Below are 21,300 nucleotides of genomic sequence, written 5' to 3' on the forward strand. Positions count from 1 at the left end.
TCAATAAATAAATACGATGGTTATTGTGAGGAAGCACGAGTTGGGAAAATATAAAATAATTACAGGGGATGGGATGTTCCTTTCCCCGTACTACAAGGGTGAAGGTATGTATCTTGGTAGAGGATACTATAAACCTAAGAGACAAAGGGGTGTTGGACATCAATTTAGAGGAGATGGGATAATTGATACTCTCATGGGTATTGGTTCAACTATTCTTAAACATAAAGACCTAATTGGTTCAACTGCTTCTGCTGTGGGAAATGTAGCAGGTGCTGTAAAGAGTATAAAAGATGCTCAGAAAGAATCTCATAAATTACAAGCAATAAAAGAAATTAAGAAAGGTAAAACTCAGTTGTCCCCCCAAGAACGACAGAAAATAATTCGAATACTTGGATCAGGGTTTCAAAAGTTTTAACATCTTTTTTTTTATAAATAAATACAAGTATGGAAGCAATTGATAGTATCTATGATTTGGATGATACTATTATTATCTCAAACTCCACTAAAAAAGAAGATTACTTCAAGGTAAATGCAATAACTGGAACAGACTGGAATACAAATGGTACAAAAAGTTTTGAAATAAATAATCAACAAACCTATTTGAATCTCTCCGAAAGTTTCTTGTTGTGTAAATTTAAATTCACTAAGGCTGGGAATAACACAAACGCTACACTTGTAAATGATTTCTTCTGGAAAATGTTTGATAGTGTGCGATTGTATATTGGAACACAAGAAGTTGAAGCGGTTGATTATGTCTCTGCTGTATCTGAAATGATGAAATTTACACTCTATACATTCAGTGATAGAATGGGAAAGGGGTCTGTCGAAGGTTTTATTCCTGATATGTCAACGGGAACAAACACAGACCCTGGATATATTCAAAGGAAAGGAATGTATAATGATGATACAAAAGCAGAAAATAGTTTTACTGTGGCAGTTCCTCTTAAAGGTATATTTGGATTTTGTGATTATGATAAAGTTCTGTATGGTCTTAAAATTAGATTTCAACTACAAAGGAATGATAATGAAAATAGATTGCTTTTTGGTGTTGGTAATGCTTTTGGTGATCAGAATAAATTTGTAATTGAGGAGATGAGTTGGTATATCAGTGAATATACTCCTAATCTTAAAACAGAAGAGATGTTGAATCGAAGACTTAACTCAAAAAAACCACTCAGTGTATCATACCTCAAAAGAAGATGTCAACACGTTAAACTCAATCAAACTACTTACACGTGGAATTTGGGTGTTCTGGAAGGAAAGCCACGATATCTGTGGATGATTTTTAAAAAGCCAGATGGTGATACTGCGACTGATAAGAATAATGCATTGAGTGATAATGCTAAGGTGAAACAACTTCGCGTTTCTCTAGATGGAACATTTTATCCACGAGATAGATTGGAAATTAATTGGGAAAAAATGATTTTGCTGAAGCATACAAGTCTTACCAAAAGGTGTGTGAAAGTAATGGAAATAAAGAACCTATTTTGGATATGACAGCATTTAAAAGTTTGTATACAATCTATACGTTTGACCTGAGCGCTCAAAAAGAAACTATAAAGTCTAATCGAGTGGATACTTCCCTATACATTGAAAGAGGAGAGAGTGAAGAAGTTGATACATATTGTTTGCTTTTGGAAGAAACAGAATTGCAGATTAATACAGATAATGGTGTGATGATTAGTCTCACATAATTTTTTTGTTAAATAAATGAGTGGCAAAGTACCAACTGGGGTATATGTTAATCAAATCAATCTTCATAAACTATCATCTTGTGTTCAAAATCAAAAGCCTTGTACGATTAACGTTAATACAATTCAGAGAAAAGGAGCAGTAAGAATTGATGTTTTGCTCACAAGAGAACAGGTTAAAATCTTGAATGACACTGGCTCACTTAAAATTAAAATGACAAAACCAATGTTGAAAAAATATTCAATAAGAGAGACGAGTGGAGGATTTCTCCCATTTCTAATTCCTTTATTTGCTGGTTTAAGTGCGGTTGGAGCATTGACGGGTGGTATTTCAACAGCGGTCAAAACTGCCAACGAAAGGAAGGCTCAACTTCAGGCTCAAAAAGAATTGGAAAGACATAACAAAGAGTTGGAGAAACAAATTAGTGGAAGTGGTGTAATTGTAGATTTTGCTGAAAAACTTGAAGGTCTGCCTGATAAAGCGAGATTGTTAGTTGGAGATATGCTTTCTTCTATAGCACAAGCAGGTGTAAAATTAACGAAAAGAGGTAATGGATTATATCTTTCTAATAAATAAATGAGCATTGATGAGTGGTTGAAAGAATTTGGAAAGAATACAACATCAAATTTACAACTTGCCAAATATTGTAAGAAATTAAAAATTCATAATGTGGTTATTTGTATGAGAGATGAATTAACAAATGTGTCGAAACATACAAAGAATATTATTATGAACTTAGAAGATAATGATGGGAACGGTTCTCATTGGGTTTGTATTTTTAATAGTCAAGACAAATATTATTTTGATAGTTTTGGTCTTCCATCACCTGTTGAAGTCATAAAATTCTTACAAATGGTGTTTATCAAACATTTCAAGTCCAAGAATTAAATTCCAAGTGTTGTGGTCAATTATGTCTATATGTGTTATTTCAACTCAACAAAAATAAAAAATTTTATGATATTATTTTTAATCTAATATAAATGACTTATGTTGGTAAAGATGGTTCTATCTTTGGTGTATCTCAAGAACTGGATATTGATTTATCAAATTATTACACAAAGGCACAGGCTGAACGACATAAATATAATATAAACAAAAATATTAACATGAAAAATGCTTATAAATTAAAAAATTATCCAAGCCCGACTGACGCGAATGACTTGGTGAGATTAAGCGATTTATCACAATATATATACTTAAATAAAACGGCTGTGTATTCTAAAGATACAGAAGTGTTGATATTATCTCCAGGTCATACAGAATTCACAGTTCGAATTAAAATAAATTTTTATAAAGAAGGGCGTATCATTTGTATGAGAATAGAACAATGGGGGTATGATATGAATGATTTAGGGTATAATTGGTCATTTAAAATTAACCTCGAAGACCTGGAACAATTAAATCAGTCTCGTAAGGAAGAATATTATCCACTTGGTATCGAGAATGAGTTTTGTGGAGCCACGATTAGTAAACAACAAATAAAAGAATTTAATAAGGGTAAATATAATAATGGTTTTGCCCTTGTTTATCTCATGAAAACAGAAAAAACAGGATTATATATAATAAGTAAGGAAATACAAAATGATTTAACTATGGGAAGATGGGGAGGTGTTTCGTGCCATAATATTATTCTAACATATATTTCTAATACATAAATGACAGCAAGAAGGCTTCAAGAAAATTATCATTTCTGTGTCCAAGCATACCTTCAAGAAAAGGGTATTCGGTATTTTAATAAATATGTTCTACAACATAAGAATGAGGTATTTTCAATAAAAGATTGGCATTATGCTGATGTTGATAAACCGACAACTTTAGATTTAATTAGAATGTTAAATAATGAAAAAATTATAAGGTTAAGAAAAGGTAAGGCTCTTTTAGAAATTCAAAAGAAATTTTATTGGTTTCCTGTTGTAAAAAAAATTATTTTGGATACAGGAATAACAAGAAATCCTGATGAATATATGTATAATATTCTATGGGGTGTAAACGATTCAAGTATAGTAAAGGATGAGGAAGGAGTTGAAGAAGAGAGGGAAGAGGAGGAAAAGGAGAAGGAGGAGAGAGAGAAGGAGGAAAGAGAGAATAGAGAGAGGGAGGAAAGAGAGAAGAGAGAGAAGGAGGAAAAAGAGAAGAGAGAGAGGGAGGAGAGGGAGAAGAAAGAGAAGGAGGAAAAAGAGAAGAGAGAGAGGGAGGAAAGAGAGAGAATAAATAAATATTATAGTATGGAAACCAGTGAGATTCAAAAACGAATAGAGGTATTACAGAAAATAACTCAACCCACCGAGGAGGAATACAAAGAATTAACAAGTCTATTTGCAATACTTTCAACAAAACTATTAGCATCGTCAAGCTATTCATTTTAATTCAAGTTTTTTCTTAAATAAATGGAGGAGAGAGTGAAGGCATTTCTAAGGATTCTTTATGTTTTAAAAATTAAGATTCAAATGTGCATGTTGGAAACTAAAAAGGTTTTTGCACTCTGCAGAAATTTTTCTCATAAATAAATGAGTTATTGTCTCAAATGTAAAAAGAAAACTAATACTAAAAATATTTCATATATTAAAAGTAAAAATAACAGGGTTATACAAAAAGGTATATGTTCGGTGTGTGGTTCAAAAAAAAAATCAATTTATCTCCAAACACAAACTCGGAGGAGATATACAAAAGTTTTTATCAGGAAGTAAATTTACAACTACTGGAATACCAGGGGAATTACATCTTCCAGGGTATTCTTTCTGTGGTCCAGGCACAAACTTGGATAAAAGATTAGATGAGGCAAACAATCCTAAATCCTGGAGTAAACCAATCAATAGAGTTGATGAAGTGTGCATGAGACACGATATTGATTATGGGAATACCACAACGTTGGAAGAAAAGCATGAAGCCGATAGAGAAATGTTGTATAATTTGTCTCTGATACAAAATCCAACCTTGAGAGAAAAAGTTGATAGGTTCATCGTGAAGAAGATGATTAGTGCTAAATTGAAACTTGGACTTGGAAATTCAAAAAACTTATAGGCTCTAATGATGCCATTAAGACTGAAGAGCAATTAGCTGATGAATTACATAAACCAATATTCACAAAGTTTCAGAGAAGGAAAGTTTATTCCAAGGAAGTTGATTATATCTGGTCTGCTGATTTGATTGAACTCAATAATGATAAGGGGTACAAGTATGCTTTAACCGTTATTGATTTGAGGAGTAGATATGCGTGGGTTGTCCCTTTAAAAACCAAAACAGGTAATACTCTTATGTTAGCTTTTCAACAGATATTTAATAAAAGTAAGAGAAAACCTAAGAAATTGTGGACTGATGAGGGTAGAGAGTTTTATAACAAGACATTTATGAATTTTCTAAAAAATAACAGTATTACATTATACAGTACCTTTAATGAAGGGAAGGCAGTTGTTGTTGAACGTTTTAATCGTACCTTAAAAGAGAGACTATATAAAAAATTCACACAACTCGGTTCACAACAATGGTTATCTTTTATTCAGGATATTGTGGATAAGTATAATGACACGATTCACACGTCAACGAATATGAAGCCATCAGAAACATTTACAAAATTAAAATATGAAAAAGAGATTAATGTCAGAAAACCTAAGTTCAAAGTTGGTGATATCGTAAGAATATATAGGTGGAAATCTCATTTTGAAAAGGGTTTTACTGAACGATGGACGAAAGAACTTTTTAAAATTGTTGATGTAATAGATACAGTTCCTTGGACTTATAAAATATATGATTTGGAAGGGGAAGAGATTTTAGGTTCATTTTATTCACAGGAATTACAAAAGACAAAACTAAGCAGATAATACACCTTTGTGGACACTAGAGGGACAAGTCCGAGGTGTATTACAGTATATAATGTGTGTCAAGGGGGACGTTCTTAGATCTGTGAACCCCAAACACAGAATCCTCAACTGAATAGTCAAGGTTTAACTTTTGTTTGTGTGTGTGTGTGTAATGGGAGCAATAGGTTGGCGCTTCACTCCCTCCTACTATACACCGTTGTGGACACTCGAGGGCCAAGTCCGAGGTGTATAACAGTATATAATGTGTGTCAAGGGGGACGTTCTTAGATCTGTGAACCCCAAACACAGAATCCTCAACTGAATAGTCAAGGCTTAACTTTTGTTTGTTGATGTGTATGTGTGTGTGTGTCCCAACCCTCACATTCAAAATCTCAACCCCAACCCTCACATTCAAAATCTCAACCCCAACTCAATCCTCACCCAACACAGTCTTTTTCAAAATGAGATTTCCACCTATATATATATATTTTTACGTTTTTTTTTTTTCTTCTTCCAATTCTGTCTTTTAAGGCTTTCAGGTTTGATGACGTAGAAAGGGGGAGTAAGCCTGCACTTTCTTCCCAGAACTTTCTTGATCTTGCTCCCATCAAGCACCATCCGACAAAGAACTACATCGATAGGTTTAGATCCCAAAGAGTGATAGCAACTCCAAAAGTCTCCAAAATATAAATAAATAAAATAATAATAATAATAAATAAATAAATAAATAAATAAAAGCCCCCAAAAAAGTTTCAAGTGTCCAACATAAACCCAACTTTCCAAGTCTTCAAGGTATAACCACATTCCCGTTGAGTTTCCAAGATATGTATCACATTGTGAGTTATCAATCCAGAACCCACATTTCAAGTATTCAAAGTAAAACCAACTTACAAAGTCTCTTAAGGATAACTCATTTACTGATTTTTTCAAAATTTGTGAGTCTCCAAGGTAGGACCCATATTTAGAACCATCTTGGCAGAACCCTTTTCCTGAGTCTCCAAGGTAGTTATTTAAACCATCAAGGCAGAACTCATTTACTGATTTTTTCAAAATTTGTGAGTCTCCAAGGTAGGCCCCATATTTAGAACCATCTTGGCAGAACCCTTTTCCTGAGTCTCCAAGGTAGTTATTTAAACCATCAAGGCAGAACTCATTTACTGATTTTTTCAAAATTTGTGAGTCTCCAAGGTAGGCCCCATATTTAGAACCATCTTGGCAGAACCCTTTTCCTGAGTCTCCAAGGTAGTTATTTAAACCATCAAGGCAGAACTCATTTCTTGATTTTTTCAAAATTTGTGAGTCTCCAAGGTAAAACTTGTATTCTGGCTCATCAAGGTATAACTTGTTCAGTGGGTATTGTCTTGATAACTCACAATGAGTACTATTGCTGTAAAACTCTTTTTCAGGATTTTGCTGGTCTCCAAGGTATAACTCTTTGGTTGGGTCATCAAGGACGAACTCGTTCTGTGGGTCTTGGTCGCTCATAAGGTCTTCAACCAAGCCAACAATTTCGCTCCAAGTTGTAGCAAAAACAGTATTTTCATTTCGTATTTCAGACACAATTTCCTGTGAGAGAAAATAATAATGTATTAATTAAGTTATTTAATTATTAAATGAGTATGCTTCAATCAAAGTTTGAAAATAGGAAAATAAAAAATCTTACCTCAATAGATAAGAGGTTTGAATCCAGTTCATCAACTTGAAGGTTTAGTTCCATACAAGACAGAGAGTTCCAAGGAACACCAAAGTCATCCCACTCAAGGTCTTCAACCAAGCCAACAATTTCCCCCAAGTTGTAGCAAAAGCAGTATTTTCATTTCGTATTTCAGACACAATTTCCTGTGAGAGAAAATAATAATGTATTAATTAAGTTATTTAATTATTAAATGAGTATGCTTCAATCAAAGTTTGAAAATAGGAAAATAAAAAATCTTACCTCAATAGATAAGAGGTTTGAATCCAGTTCATCAACTTGAAGGTTTAGTTCCATAGAAGACAGAGAGTTCGATACAAGCACACAGAACACCATTGCCAGCAAAAACAAATGTTTAAAATGGAGCCTGGGTTTGAAGCTTTTATAGAGAAAGACTGGTGGGTGTGGTTTCCTTTGGAAATTCCCTGGGCAAGCCGAGGCAAGCCTTCATTGGGAAATTTTTCAAAACCATAACATCCTGTAATTTTCTAGTGATTTCTTTGTGAGTCAGAGATGAACTGGAAATGATGTAAGAGTGGGCGGGGCTTAGCAAAAGTAGGCGGAGCTTAGGAAAAGTGGGCGTGGCTTAGAAAAAATACCTTATGAAAAGTGGGCGGAGCTTAGCAAAAGTGGGCGGGGCTTAGGAAAAGTGGGCGTGGCTTAGAAAAAAATACCTCATGAAAAGTGGGCGGAGCTTAGCAAAAGTGGGCGGGGCTTAGCAAAAGTGGGCGGGGCTTAAAGAAAAGTGGGCGGGGCTTATTGAATACCTTGTGGAAAGTGGGCGGGGCTTAACAAAAGTGGGCGGGGCTTAACAAAAAATAACCTGTGGCTCAGGAGGTGGTCAAACAAGAGCATTAAGAGAAGTTTATCATTTCGTAATGGCACAAATGGGGTATCTTCAAAAATATAAAGATTCAAATGTTTTGTTTGTCAATATTTTAGATGGGGATTATTGTGCAAAGAAAATTAAACTATTGAAGGAATTTGAGAATGAACAAATCTTTATAGGTTCAATGAGTGAGCTGTTCAACCCCCAGGTGTTCAATTCAATGAGGTTCAACCTCCAGGTTAAAAGGGGAGACAAATAAATATACCTTGGGATAAAAAGGGGGGTTTATTTTTAGGGAAAAAAATATGAATCGCTGAAAATCCCCCATTCATTTACATGGGGAAAAGTGAGCCAGAATCAGTATTCTTACCCTACTGACGGGTCATTTTACGAGGGGAGGGGTGTGTTGTGTCACGTGATTGGGTTTTCGTATATCATGCCTCGCCCGCTAGGGGTGGCAGGAGTGTGCTTCTGGTCGCGCAATAAAGCGAAGTTGATGCTGGCGCGCGTGCTTCTTGCGTCCCACTGCACCTCGTACACTCTAGTCCGGTTAATCGTGGTGTGTGTGTGTGTGTGTGTGTGTGTGTGTGTGTGTGTGTGTGTGTGTGTGTGTGTGTGTGTGTGTGTGTGTGTGTGTGTGTGTGTGTGTGTGAGTGAGAGAGAGAGAGAGAGAGACGACTCATAGACTCTAAAAAGACGCGAAATGCTTATTTTATTCTTGGGTTTAACATAAATAAGCCTTTTCTCTGGGTTTTGAAGGTTTTTCCTTGTTTTTTTGAATCCTTGTTAAAAAGTAGTTATCGTTATCGAATTATCGTTAACTTCAGATAACTTTGTATTATAATTACCAGATTATTGCTATCGGACTTAAAAATTGGGGTTATCGGATTATCGTTATCGAAGTTAACTTTTTGGTTATCGGTGCCCAACACTATGCCCAGATTGGTGAATTTGGGTGAATGAGTGAGTTTCATGGGTGAGGTTAGGTGAATGAGTGAGTTTGATGAGGCTTTTGGGTTAATGAGTGAGGTTTGATGGGTGAGGTTAGGTGGATGAGTGAGTTTTTATATGTGATGTTGGGTGGACAAGTAGTACCCCCACCATTGTCCATCACCCTCAAACCCCCCCCCCCAATCATCCATCAGCCACAACCACCCCATCACCCACAAAAATAACCCCCAGCACTACTCACAACCCCCCTGCCCCCATCACCCACACAAAAAAAGTCCCCCCCATCATCTACAACCTCCTCCTCCTCCCTGCATCATCCCCCCACCCCAACCTCCTCCATCAAACTCACTCATTCTGCAAATCTCCGCCATTAAACTCACTCATCCAACCAACCTCACTCATCAAATTCACTCATCCAACCAACCTCATCCATCAAACTCGCTCATCCATCCATCCAACTCACTCATCCACCCAACCTCCTCCATCAAACTCACTCATTCTGCAAACCTCCTCCATTAAACTCACTCATCCAACCAACCTCACTCATCAAATTCACTCATCCAACCAACCTCATCCATCAAACTCACTCATCAAACTCACTCATCCAACCAACCTCACTCATCAAATTAACTCATGTGAGTATATTAAAAGTGTTTGATATCAAATTTGTGACTTTTGTCTTTATTTTATTGGGCCGGTATAAATTCTGCTGGGCCGGTAACTTTTTCGAGTCACCGGCCCTGCCGGCCGGTGGATAAAAATGTTAATTTGCACCCCTGGGGTTGTGAAGAACTTTCCGAACAATATTTGATTTCCATTGTAGAAAGAATGCCACGAGTATGTTCGGCTGTTATATCTGCTAAAGGTGGCGACTTTGAGTCAAAAATTTAGATTAAATTTTGTTCAACAAAACAATTCCATTATTTAGTTTTTTATCTGCAATTGTTTATTTGTTCTATGCTTGAATTTCATAGTACATTGACACATTAAACTGCTTAAATTTCAGTAAAAACTGCAAAAATGGGGGTGTTTTAAAACTTTCGACCGGGAGAGTATATATATATATATATATATATATATATATATATATATATATATATATATATATATATATATATATATATATATATATATATATATATATATATATATATATATATATATATATATACACATTTGCATTTTATACAGCCTTATATTTCTTTACTGCATTGGAAGGTTACCTGTCTGCCAAGTAAAACACCCCTCTTCTCCAAAACAGATTGGCTTTCCAAATAATCTTTAATCTTTATTTAGTAGAATAGAAGACAATTATCTATTATTCTACATAGCTCATTAATATTAAGGGATTCTCAAATATAAATAATTATATATTGGTGTCTGAAAGTCTGGCTGGAAGCTGGAGTCTCGCTTCAATGGAATGTGTGTTGAAATAATGTCCAGATGTCTGCTTGAATTCAGATTGTAAATTGTTCTCCAGCCCTTTGAATTCAAACTGACCTCTGAACGACTGCTGCAAAAAAGGCGATGAGTGACCTTTTCCCTGAACCCCAAAACTTCAGCCTCAGCAGCTACCCTGTCTCGAAAATGACCAGATATCATTCCATGATCTCACCCTCCCCACCTTTGCTTATTATAAAAGGAACGTAAGATCCATGTACTATTAGTATCAGAGGATAAAGCGTGCGTTGCTTGCTTTTGTTATTGGATCTCCTCTGATTCTCCATATGCATATGTATTAAATAAATGCTTCAACTGTACAAGAGGAATTGAGTATTCTTTGACAAGGGGAACCCAAATGCTCAGACCACCTCAATGCTAATCTATCCATTGATACCCTACAAAATAGATATTATGTCTTTTTTTTCTGATTTCCAAATTATAAAGTTGGTAAATTTGTGATTAAAGTTCGAAAGCTTCTTCTTCAGAGTAGACATGGTGTCGTACCAGGAAGTGACCACCAGATCTGTGCTGTGTATGGGTTACATTGCGGTATGATTTTATTGAAATGGTGAATAATTTTTAATTTCCCCACAAGTATTCCGAGTCGATGCGGCCTTGGTGCTTAGATAGTAATATAAACTGAGAGGGTTTCATGTTGCACAAATTGTCGAAAGACCTAAGTTTGCCAGAAATTGGACGAGGTTTGTCTGAAATACCCAAGTGTGGATCGGGCCTACAAAATGTTCAGTTTTGTGTGTGGAACACTTTACAGACCATGTTATGAAACAACAGCGAGGTCAAGATCTTGTGGTTCTCCACCACGATTGAGAGAGGATGCCATCCGCATGATTGCGCACAGGAAACAGCCATTGCTCCTCCTTCCATACTCCACTGGGGTGGGACATCGACACCTCACGGACATGAAGGTGGGACATGGTATGGACAAGGACACAAATGACGTCAAGGGAAAGTATGAAATGGGATGATCCCGTAACATACAAGACATCTGGTCAGCCTGCGATGGTGTGACAAAGCATTCATCGTTCATTTTGTCTGTGATGTCTGAGTGTGCTTGGGCAGTGCCGGGTGTCATGCGATTATGGGTATTTCTGCTCAAGTAATATACAAAATCTCTCCCTTATATACTGTCAATTGAATGAAAACCAAAACACTGTTATGAAGAACAACAACAGACATTTTGTCATGAAGCAGGCAAAAGAGGATGATAACTGTCAATTGAACGATAACTGTCAATCACTCGCAATGGGCTCAAAAGAATACGGCTCCACAGTTCCCCGAAAGTATTTCCATCACTAATTTTGTCTCCAACCATTTCTTCAAAATCCCACTGATCCATTTCAGCATACTGAGAACCTTCAGTGTTACTAATGACAGTGGATTCGGTATCAGAATCTAAGTTCAACATCCACTTTTTCTCTATGTAAAGCCACCATTTGGATCAAGAAGGGTTCAATGTGTCACGACACTGGTGAAATCAAAAATCCTCACTCTAGGGCCTTTCTCGACATTGTAGTTGGAAAAAAAAATCCCTTCAAATTAGACCATGATTTATTATTTTCAATGGTTTTCAGAAAAAAAAAATATTGCGTTTGGGTTCCCCTTTAATAAGCAGAAGTATGGTAACAATGTACATGCAGAACAGCATTGGGGTGATGACACAACCTTGTTTAACACCTGTTTTCACATTAAAAGCTTCAGTTTCACCACTGTTATGAAGATCAACAACAGACATTTTGTCATGAAGCAGGCACAATAGGATGATAAATTTTGATGGACAACCAATCTTCCTCAGGACCTTCCATAAGGACACATGAGGAACAGAATGAAAAGCCTCTGTTTTATCAAAGCAGACAGTGTGGAGCAACCTCTGCTGCTCATGGCATTTCTCCTGGTGCTGTCGTGCAATGAAGATCATGTCCGTTGTTCTGTGGTTGGGACTGAAGCACTGCACTACAATTCTGGCAGGATATTCTCGACAGCGGGTAACACACGACTAGCAAGGATTACCCCACAAGGATTACCTCGCAACGACTTACCCCACAACTTCGAGAAGGTATATACCTCGGTAGTTTCCACAAACAACTTTGTCACCCTTCTTGAAGATGATCATCATCTCTCTCAGTTCACTTGGGAGTTCCTCAGCATCCTAGATCTTGCAGATCCCACATACAGCTGATGCATATCAGCTCCTTTCCTCTTTAAAATGCTCTGCGGAAATCCCATCAGCTCACTTATGCCCCGTGCTCCATAAACCTTTTGATCACCTTCTTGAGCTCTTTGAGGGTGGAAAACTCTCCAAGAACTGCCTGGACTTGTTGGGGGATGAAATTAAGGACATCTTCATCAACTGTAGCATCATGATTGAGGAGTTCCTGTAAGTGCTCTCTCCATTGAGCATTGATGGAATTCCAGTCCTTAAGGAGAGTCTGCCCATCTTTCGATCTCATGGGGTTTGTGCCTTGAATACTGGGGAGGTATACAGCTTTCGTCACTTTGAAGAAGCTACATGTGTTGTGCACATTGGCAAAACGCTGCATCTCTTTTGCATTGTCTGACCAGTGCTTGTTCTTCAAGTCTCTTGTTAAGCCTGGTGTTGGTTTAATGGTTAGGGTGGCTGACTTGGGTTCCTAGGGTCCTGAGTTTGAGCCCCGTTGGCTGCTGAATTAACACCAGGTGGGGTTGAGTCAGCCTGTCATCCTTCCGAGGTTGGCAAAATGAGCATCAGTGTAATGGTAATAGGGGAACTGCATTATTGGCATAGCTGTGTCCCTAACCAATGATGCAACCAACAGCCTCATGGCTGCACACGAGAGTCTCTTGTTGATCTCTGAGCTTCTGCTATAGCTGCCTTATGTATGCCCATTTTTTGACATCTGATGTGACATCCTGATGACAAATCTGGAAGGCCTTTCTTTTCTGATCGACAAGGTGCTGAATCTCTATCATTTTCATATAACCAGTTTTGATGTTTCATGGTTGTATATCCAATGCTATCACCAGCACTGAGGATGGCTTTCTTGAGGAACTGTCAGTGCTCCTCCATACCTTTAAGAAAATCTGTCAAATTCTCATGAAGTCACTGTTGAGGTAGTTCTTGTTTGGCTGGATCTTTAGGACAATCTACATTTATTTTGCACCTGAGTTTATTTTTCTGTGATCTATTCGTGGCAAACTTTATCAACATGATGGAGCAGATAAGACAATGATCAGTCCAGGTATCATCAGCATTGGTCATGGTTTTTGTGATTCATACATATTGGTCATCATGAACACAGACAATTATGTCGTCTATCAGGTGCCAGTGCTTTTAAAAGTGGATGCTACCATGATGTCATGAATTTATTCTTCAATCGGAATAGGGTGTTTGTTATGACATACTCATGCTCCATATATTTCATCAGAAGTAGCATCCCATTTGAATTCATCTTCCCAACACCTTCTTTCCTGATGATGCCTTCTGATAGGTCAGAAACATGCCCAACTCTTTCATTAAGGTCATCCAATGGGACAAGTTTATCCTCATTTTGGATATCAGCGTTTGGTCAAGCTCTGCATCGAACGCCTCTTTAGTGTCATGGTCACCATTATTAGTTGGTGCATAAGCACTGATGACAGTGGCATGCTGGTCGTTGACTAATTGGAGCCAGAGTGACACGAGGCTCTCATTAATGGCCAAAGGTAGTTCCGAGAGTTTGTTGACAATCTCGTTTTTTTTATGGCAAATCCAACCCCATAAATACTTCTCTCCTCTCCTGAGGAAGCCTGTATATGACATCTTTTAATGCGTGCATGTGATTGCACACCGATAGCCACACCATGATTGAAAGTTCAAGGTTATTGGTCCAGTGGCAAGGGATCCCAGACACTAGAGATCCCTATTCTGCTGCAACTTTCTTCCACCTTATGAGCCAATGAGAAGATGAGACTTCTTCATCTGCCTGATCCAACATTGAGGACCTCTGGTTATAAATATTACTTTCTCCTGAGGCCTGGCACCCCAACATCACATTAATCTCTCTTGAATTATGTGGAATCTAAAGCTCTCACTATTGTTGCCATCTTCCTCGATGAGGCCGAAGAATGATGCTTGTTGCTATCACATCGCAGACAGGTCAGTGGCCTCTGTTTATAACCACCTTTCCTCCAGCCTCGCTCCATCTGTTCTCTCAGCCCTTTGACCCTCCCCAGCTCCTCCAGGACACACACATTCCGGTTGAGGCTGTTGAATTACATTCTTCCCTCTCGGACGTCAAGCTGGCAGTGTACTACTCTGCTGAGTCAATCAATATCCTTACCCACAATATTTTATACCAAATTTAACTCTAACTAACCTTATCCAATCCTCTTACTTGCACATCACTGTTTCCGACCCTCTCTCTCTCCTCTTTTACTTGTTTGTTTATTCTCCTGCTTATTGTGTCCAACTGTGACCCGACTAAACCACTGTCAGTTTGTTGCCTTTTTACCCTCCGTCAAGTCACGCTTCCATGAGCTTCATCTCGTGTAGAAAAAAAATAAATACCCTACATTATCATTCCTTGTACTTATTCTAATATTATCCCATTATCTCACTGTTCTTTCTATAATTTCAATCGAATTGCATCACCGTGGATGAAATAATTATTGGTCACTGGAATAATTTATTGGATTACAAAATAGTAATTATCATTGCTCCAGTACTCTTCTACAGCCCATGTTTAATGAAACAATAAATTTGGGATTTCGATGCCAAACTGGTTTCTGGGTAAGAAAGCCCGAACAGCAAAGGCAAAGGCCATGACTCCGCACAATGAGAGATGGCCAAAACACAACTCAGCCTGCAGGCCAGGAGGCAAGAAATCTTAACATAGCCAGGACACAGGCACACAACAGACTACTCTTTTCGAGTTTCACGGAGGAATCTTTACAGTCCATTTAAGCGAGTTAGAAACTCGGATTACGATAATCAAGAATGGAGTTATGTGAAGAGCATATGATACAAAAATTCGTAATTTTAAACATTCTAATTGAGCGTCATGGAATCAAATTATGAACAACCCTTTATCGGTCACTAAAAATGGCTTGAAGGGAAAAAAATACACTCATTTGTCCTCTCCTCATTTGCTCACATACTGAGTGTATATACACAGGCAGAAGATGTGCTGCGCTCAGGACGAAGTGGTTCTCTTGATGAGTGCTATCTCGCAGCCTCATCTTGCCCTCCAATATGCTCTGTCTATCAATTATCCACAACACGAGGCCTCCTCCATGTGTGGAACAGTTCCCTTGACTAGGTATGGTAGACTATGAAACAGCCTGAGTTCCATTTTCTATACTTTCCACGTCTTTCTCCGTGACTCAAGCAATGTTGACCAAATAAGGAATCGTGCCTGACTTGGTGGATTTGCAAATCCATACAGAGATCCCTCGATTCATTATTCTGGATGAGAAGGATCTTCAAGGAGAAGCGCAGCACCACACACACAATGCTCGGACATACCGTACTATTGCCACGCGTGTATTGGCAGCACGCGTGCGCACCGCGCCACTGGATCGGTCCTGCGTCACTCGTTGCCTAGTAACGGATCAGCATCCATACGTCCGTGTGCTGCACGAGAGGGCACCACATCATCTTATACCCCGTGCTACTACGACCTTTTCTCCCCTCTATCTGTCCTTTATTTTGCTTTTTATTCTCGGATTCATCCACTAATTCTGTATTTCTGTGTTGCTTTTTTTTTTTTTGCTTCAGCTCCTTTATTTGACATTGTTTTGGTTTCTCTTTAGGTTAATCTCTCTCTCTCTCTGTGTGTCTCTGCCTCTCTCTATAACTCACCAAATTTGTCCATGCAGTGCGAAAGCACCTCGCAGGAGTAGAGAAGATTCGTTTCCTGCAGTCATTCTTGTCTTGCACCGCGACATTCTACGAGGGCCTCATCCCTCCTGGCTTGACATCTCGCTGGGGATCCTAATTGTCTCGATCTGCATCGCCATTGCCTCTTTCCGCCTCACCTTCTTCCAATCACTCAGCGTTGACTAAGCCCTTCATCTCAACCAACACGCTTTCTGCAAACGCCGTCCTCCACGCCACCTGCGCTTCTCTCTCTCTCTCTGCCCAGTGCTGATGGTGAGAAACGCACGAGGTCGTATCCACAACGAGAGCTCCTACAAAACCAAGGAAAAGGTTATCAAACATGATATCTTTTTATCTAGAACTTGTAGCTTTCTCAATGGTGATAGTCTATACAGCAGCAGTCAAGAGAGAGAGAGAGAGAGAGAGAGAGAGAGAGAGAGAGAGAGAGAGAGAGAGAGAGAGGGAGAGAGAGAGAGAGAGAGAAAGAGAAAAAGAGAGAGAGAGAGAGAGAGAGAGAGAGAGAGAGAGAGAGAGAGAGAGAGAGAGAGAGAGATCAAACATCAATTAGCATGTTTATATGTACAGTAACAAAACTATGTCCCGGTGTTTGATGGTTGTTAAGTTTCTGCAAACACAGACCAAACACACATCTGTGATACAATTCGTAATATTTCTTTCTCAAACAAATACTTCTTAATAGGTTCGAATCTGTGAACCCCCATGAGTCACATATACAGGACGTGTCTACATGTGATCTGACCTCTATCGTTTGTAATCCAAAGTGATCAATTACTTTTGCTCGGTTTAAAGACCTCTTGGTTGAAAGTTTCCAGGGCAGGATAAAAATCTCAGTGCGAATTTCCATTTGTAGGATACCTGTGCACTGGTCTCCGTATCCCCATATTATATACGTACAACATGAAGGCGAGAGGGGAAACAACTTCCCCGGGTAAGGTTCCCCCTTGATTTAATTGCCGTAGGGAATTAAACTTTCTTTTCAGGAGAAGAAAGTTGCCTCACTCAATTATGAGCAACACTTCCTTGAGCAATGGCCGTGTCTGCCCTTGGGGCATTCACCATTAGAGAAACCTTTTTCCTGAAGGATCATCGAAGGCATCCACGAAGAGGACACAACACCAATTATGCTACTAGTTTACATCAGGCACTGACGACCAGCCTGCATGATCGTGTATCTTTTTATTGTTTCTTTTCATTCTGATTTTCTGAGCTCCGATTAACAATGCACACCAAAGGGGCTAGACATAACCTTCTGGGGTCTGATAGTGCAAGGTGGCTTACTAGGCATAGCAGGTGGACTGAGGATGTTGTCAAGACCAGGGAGAGAAGGTTGATAAATTTTTTTGTAAAAATTATGAAAAGTGGATCGTTTGGACCTTTGGTGCATAGCAATAACAACCAGACTTGTCAGGATTAATAATGGCTTATATTCTTGAAAAAGTTGGGCTGAGATTGATCCCATTGATCTAACTATGCATGTTTAAGTGGAAAGCAGATGTCAAGGTGTTTAGCAACATTAGACTTAAAAAATGACGTTCGAATGTTAGTGTGTGTGTGTGTGTGTGTGTGTGTGTGTGTGTGTGTGTGTGTGTGTGTGTGTGTGTGTGTGTGTGTGTGTGTGTGTGTGTGTGTGTGTGTGTGTGTGTGTGTGTGTGTGTGTGTGTTCAATGTGACTCGGTTCGGCTCACCAGACACTTTGAACCAGCCATTGCTAGCACCAAATATGTTCTTCAAATCATCTTTTAAACATATTTTTCAGAATTTAGATGATAGAGTGGCAATTTCAAGATGGTTAACTGGAATTGTTCTGTTCCGAAATGCAAAGAGACAATGTGGAAACAGCGAATGTCAAACCAAGAACAAATAAATTCCACATTCCTGTTGCTTCTTCAGTCAAATGTCAGGCATGAACAGCCAGTTCATGAAAGACTTGGGCAAAAAAACTTACTGCAGCTGGCCCCAACAGAAGTAAGATGGGTAATATTTCAATGATGTCACAATGGTGTCCAATCGCAAATTAGTACTATACCATTTAATATTACAAACACTCGTGAGGTAAACAAAGATAAACGCCATTCTGATGTTACATCCGGGATGGGAACAGTTTCATACAGATCGAAGGTCAAAATCATAATTGTATTGAGGTATTTATGAAACCCCCCACCCACCTTAGGACATCGGCTGGCACCCCAAAATGTTCCACAGAAGGTTTTCCACGGGTGAAAATTGATGATTTTTGGATGTTTGACCTTGAGTTGACCTTTGATCTTTTGACCTCAAATAGTTGGTTTGCCAATTCAGTGATGTAATATGCAAATCCTGTTAAAATTTCAAGTCAATCGGATGAAAAATTACGATTTTCAAAATTTGACCTTTGACCTCAAAATCAAGACTTCTCAGTGGATACAACCTCTACAACTTGGTAATGCTTTATCACAACCAGTTTAAAATTGTGACTTGTCGGCGATTGACAAACAAACAAACAAGAAAAAGACGTCGTGCAGATCATGATGCTTGCAAAATCCATAAAACAAATTTGACCTCAACAATAATTGGTGGTTGAATTCAATGACCAAATATGCAAATCCTCTTCAAATTCTAAGTCAATTGGATGAAAATTGACAATTTTAGAAATTCGGCCTATGTTGACCTTTGACCTATGTTGACCTTTTGACCTCAAAAACAAGAGGTTTCTTCCTTATGACAAACTCTACCATGTGGCAAAGTTTCGTGAAGATCAGTTGAAAATTGTGACCTAGAGGCAATTGACAAACAAACAAACAAACAAACAAGAAAATGATCTCGTGCAGAGCACGATACTTGCAAAATCCACCCCCCTCTCCAAAGATTGTCATGGATACATCAAATTGTCCGTTTCATTAAGATTAAAATTCACAATCTCACTCAAAGTTCAGGCCAATCGGATGAAAATTGATTATATTTCAGATTGAAATTGATGATTTTAGAAGTTTGACCTTTAGATCTGAAAAATAGTTCGTTTCCCAATTCAATAATGCACTATACAATTGCTCTTTAATTCTCAAGTCAATCGGATGAAAAATTACGATTTTAGAAATTTGACCGCAAGATGATCTTTGACCTTTGACCTCAAAATCAATAGGTTTCTTAGTTGAGACCACCTCTACAACGTGGTAAAGTTTCATGACGATCAGTTTGGAATTGTAATCTGTAGGCGATTGACAGACAGACAGACAAACCGACAGAATAACAAGAAAAAGACATAGTGCAGAGCACGACACTTGCAAAAACACTCCAAGGGTTGCCATGGATACATGAAATTGTCCATTTCATTAAATTAAAATTCACAATCTCACTCAAAGTTCAGGTCAATCGGATGAAAATTAATTACTTTTCAGCTTGAAATTGATGATTTAAGAAGTTTGACCTTGAGTTGACCTTTGACCGTTTGACCTCAAAAATAGTTGCTTTCCCAATTCAGTGATGGACTGTGCAAATTGTGTTCAACTTTCAAGTTAATAGGATGTAAATTGACAATTTTTCAGTTGAAAATTAATGATTTTTGAAGTTTGACCTTGAGTTGACCTTTTGATCTCAAAATAGTTGGTTTCCCAAATCAGTAATGTACTATGCAATTGCTGTTTAATTTTCAAGTCAATTGGATGAAAATTGACGATGTTTCAGATAAAAATTTATGATTTTATTAGCTTGACCATGAGTTGAGCTTTGGCGTCAAAAATAGTTGGTTTCCCTAATTCAGTGACACAATATGCAAATCTTGTTCAAATTTCAAATCAATCGGATGAAAAATGACGATTTCAGAAATTTGACCTCAAGTTGATCTTTGATCTTTGAACTCAAAATCAACAGGCTTCTCAGTTGAGACCACCTCTACAACTTAGTAAAGTTTCATGACGATCGGTTTAGAATTATGTCCTGTAGGCGACAAACAGACAGAGAGACAGACACACAGAATAACAAAATTGACTTACCAATATACTTGGATAATCTTAAATTTTGCAAGTAACAAACGAACAAACAAACAAGCAGTCATAGACTGGTACTTACGAAATCGTCAACTTGACCTCTGACTTTGTCTAATAAAAGCTGTCTCGAGAAAAGGTAGCGACGCAAACCAGAAGTTTCTAAGATGATTCTGTACCAAACCATCAAAAATTGAATGTTTGACCTCACTGTGACCTTGACCTTTGACCGATTTTGACCAAAATCTAATCAGCGCAAGCCATCACCCTCCTGAATCACGTGGTGTAATTTGACATTGGTAGCTTCTTCCGTTCTCGAGTTATCGTGCCTACAAACAAACACACAAACAGAGGACGGAAGTCATCAATATACTTACGAAATCTTTAGATTTCGTAAGTAACAAGAAGAAGACGCCATGCAGAGCACGATACTTTCAAAATCCATAAAACAAATTTGACCTCAAAAATAATTTGTGGTTGAATTCAATGACAAAACATGCAACTCCTCTTCAAATTTCAAGTCAATCAGATGAAAATTGAGGATTTTTGAAATACCACTTCAATTGTTGACCTTGGGCCTATGTTGACCTTTTGGTCCATGTTGAACTCAAAAATAATTAACTGGTTGAATTCAGTGACCTGAAATATAAATCCTGTTCAAATTTCAAGTCAATCAGATGGAAATTGAGGATTTTAGAAATCTCACGTAAGTTGTTGACCTTTGGCCTATGTTGACCTTTTGATCTCAAAAACAATAGGCATCCTCCTTATGACAAACTCTACCATGTGGCGAAGTTTCGTGAAGATAGGTTTAAAAATGCGACCCATAGGCGACAGACAGACAGACAGACAGACAGTCAGAATAACAAAATCGACTGAACAATATACTTGAAAAATCTTTGATTTTGCAAATAACAAAAAAAGACGTCTTGCAGAGCATGATACTTGCAAACCCCATAAAACAAATTTGACCTCAAAAATAATTGGTTGTTGAATTCAGTGACCTGAAATATAAATCCTCTTCAAATTTCAAATCAATCGGATGATAATTGAAAATTTTA

General features: G+C 37.9%; 1 protein-coding gene and 1 long non-coding RNA gene across 2 annotated transcripts in view; one reads left to right on the top strand and one right to left on the bottom strand.

Moving 5' to 3' along the window:
* The window catches only part of LOC147011924 (uncharacterized), a 104,534-nt gene that overhangs the window by 13,356 nt on the left and 69,878 nt on the right, over nt 1-21,300 (top strand). Inside the window, exon 2 of the mRNA XM_085857584.1 lies at nt 11,178-11,331. Within this exon, the coding sequence (XP_085713710.1) occupies nt 11,251-11,331 (81 nt within the window). The 5' untranslated portion in view covers nt 11,178-11,250. The remainder of the gene's footprint in view (nt 1-11,177; nt 11,332-21,300) is intronic.
* On the bottom strand, nt 5,975-8,395 carry LOC147011925 (uncharacterized). The gene is made up of 2 exons (XR_015051814.1): nt 7,153-8,395; nt 5,975-7,055 (listed from the first exon to the last, which is right to left on the bottom strand). It is a non-coding gene; the product is annotated as an uncharacterized LOC147011925 (long non-coding RNA).

This window comes from Eptatretus burgeri, chromosome 15, assembly GCF_056783735.1.
Source record: "Eptatretus burgeri isolate ZD-2024b chromosome 15, Ebu_testis_v1, whole genome shotgun sequence".
Taxonomy (NCBI): Eukaryota; Metazoa; Chordata; class Myxini; order Myxiniformes; family Myxinidae; genus Eptatretus; species Eptatretus burgeri.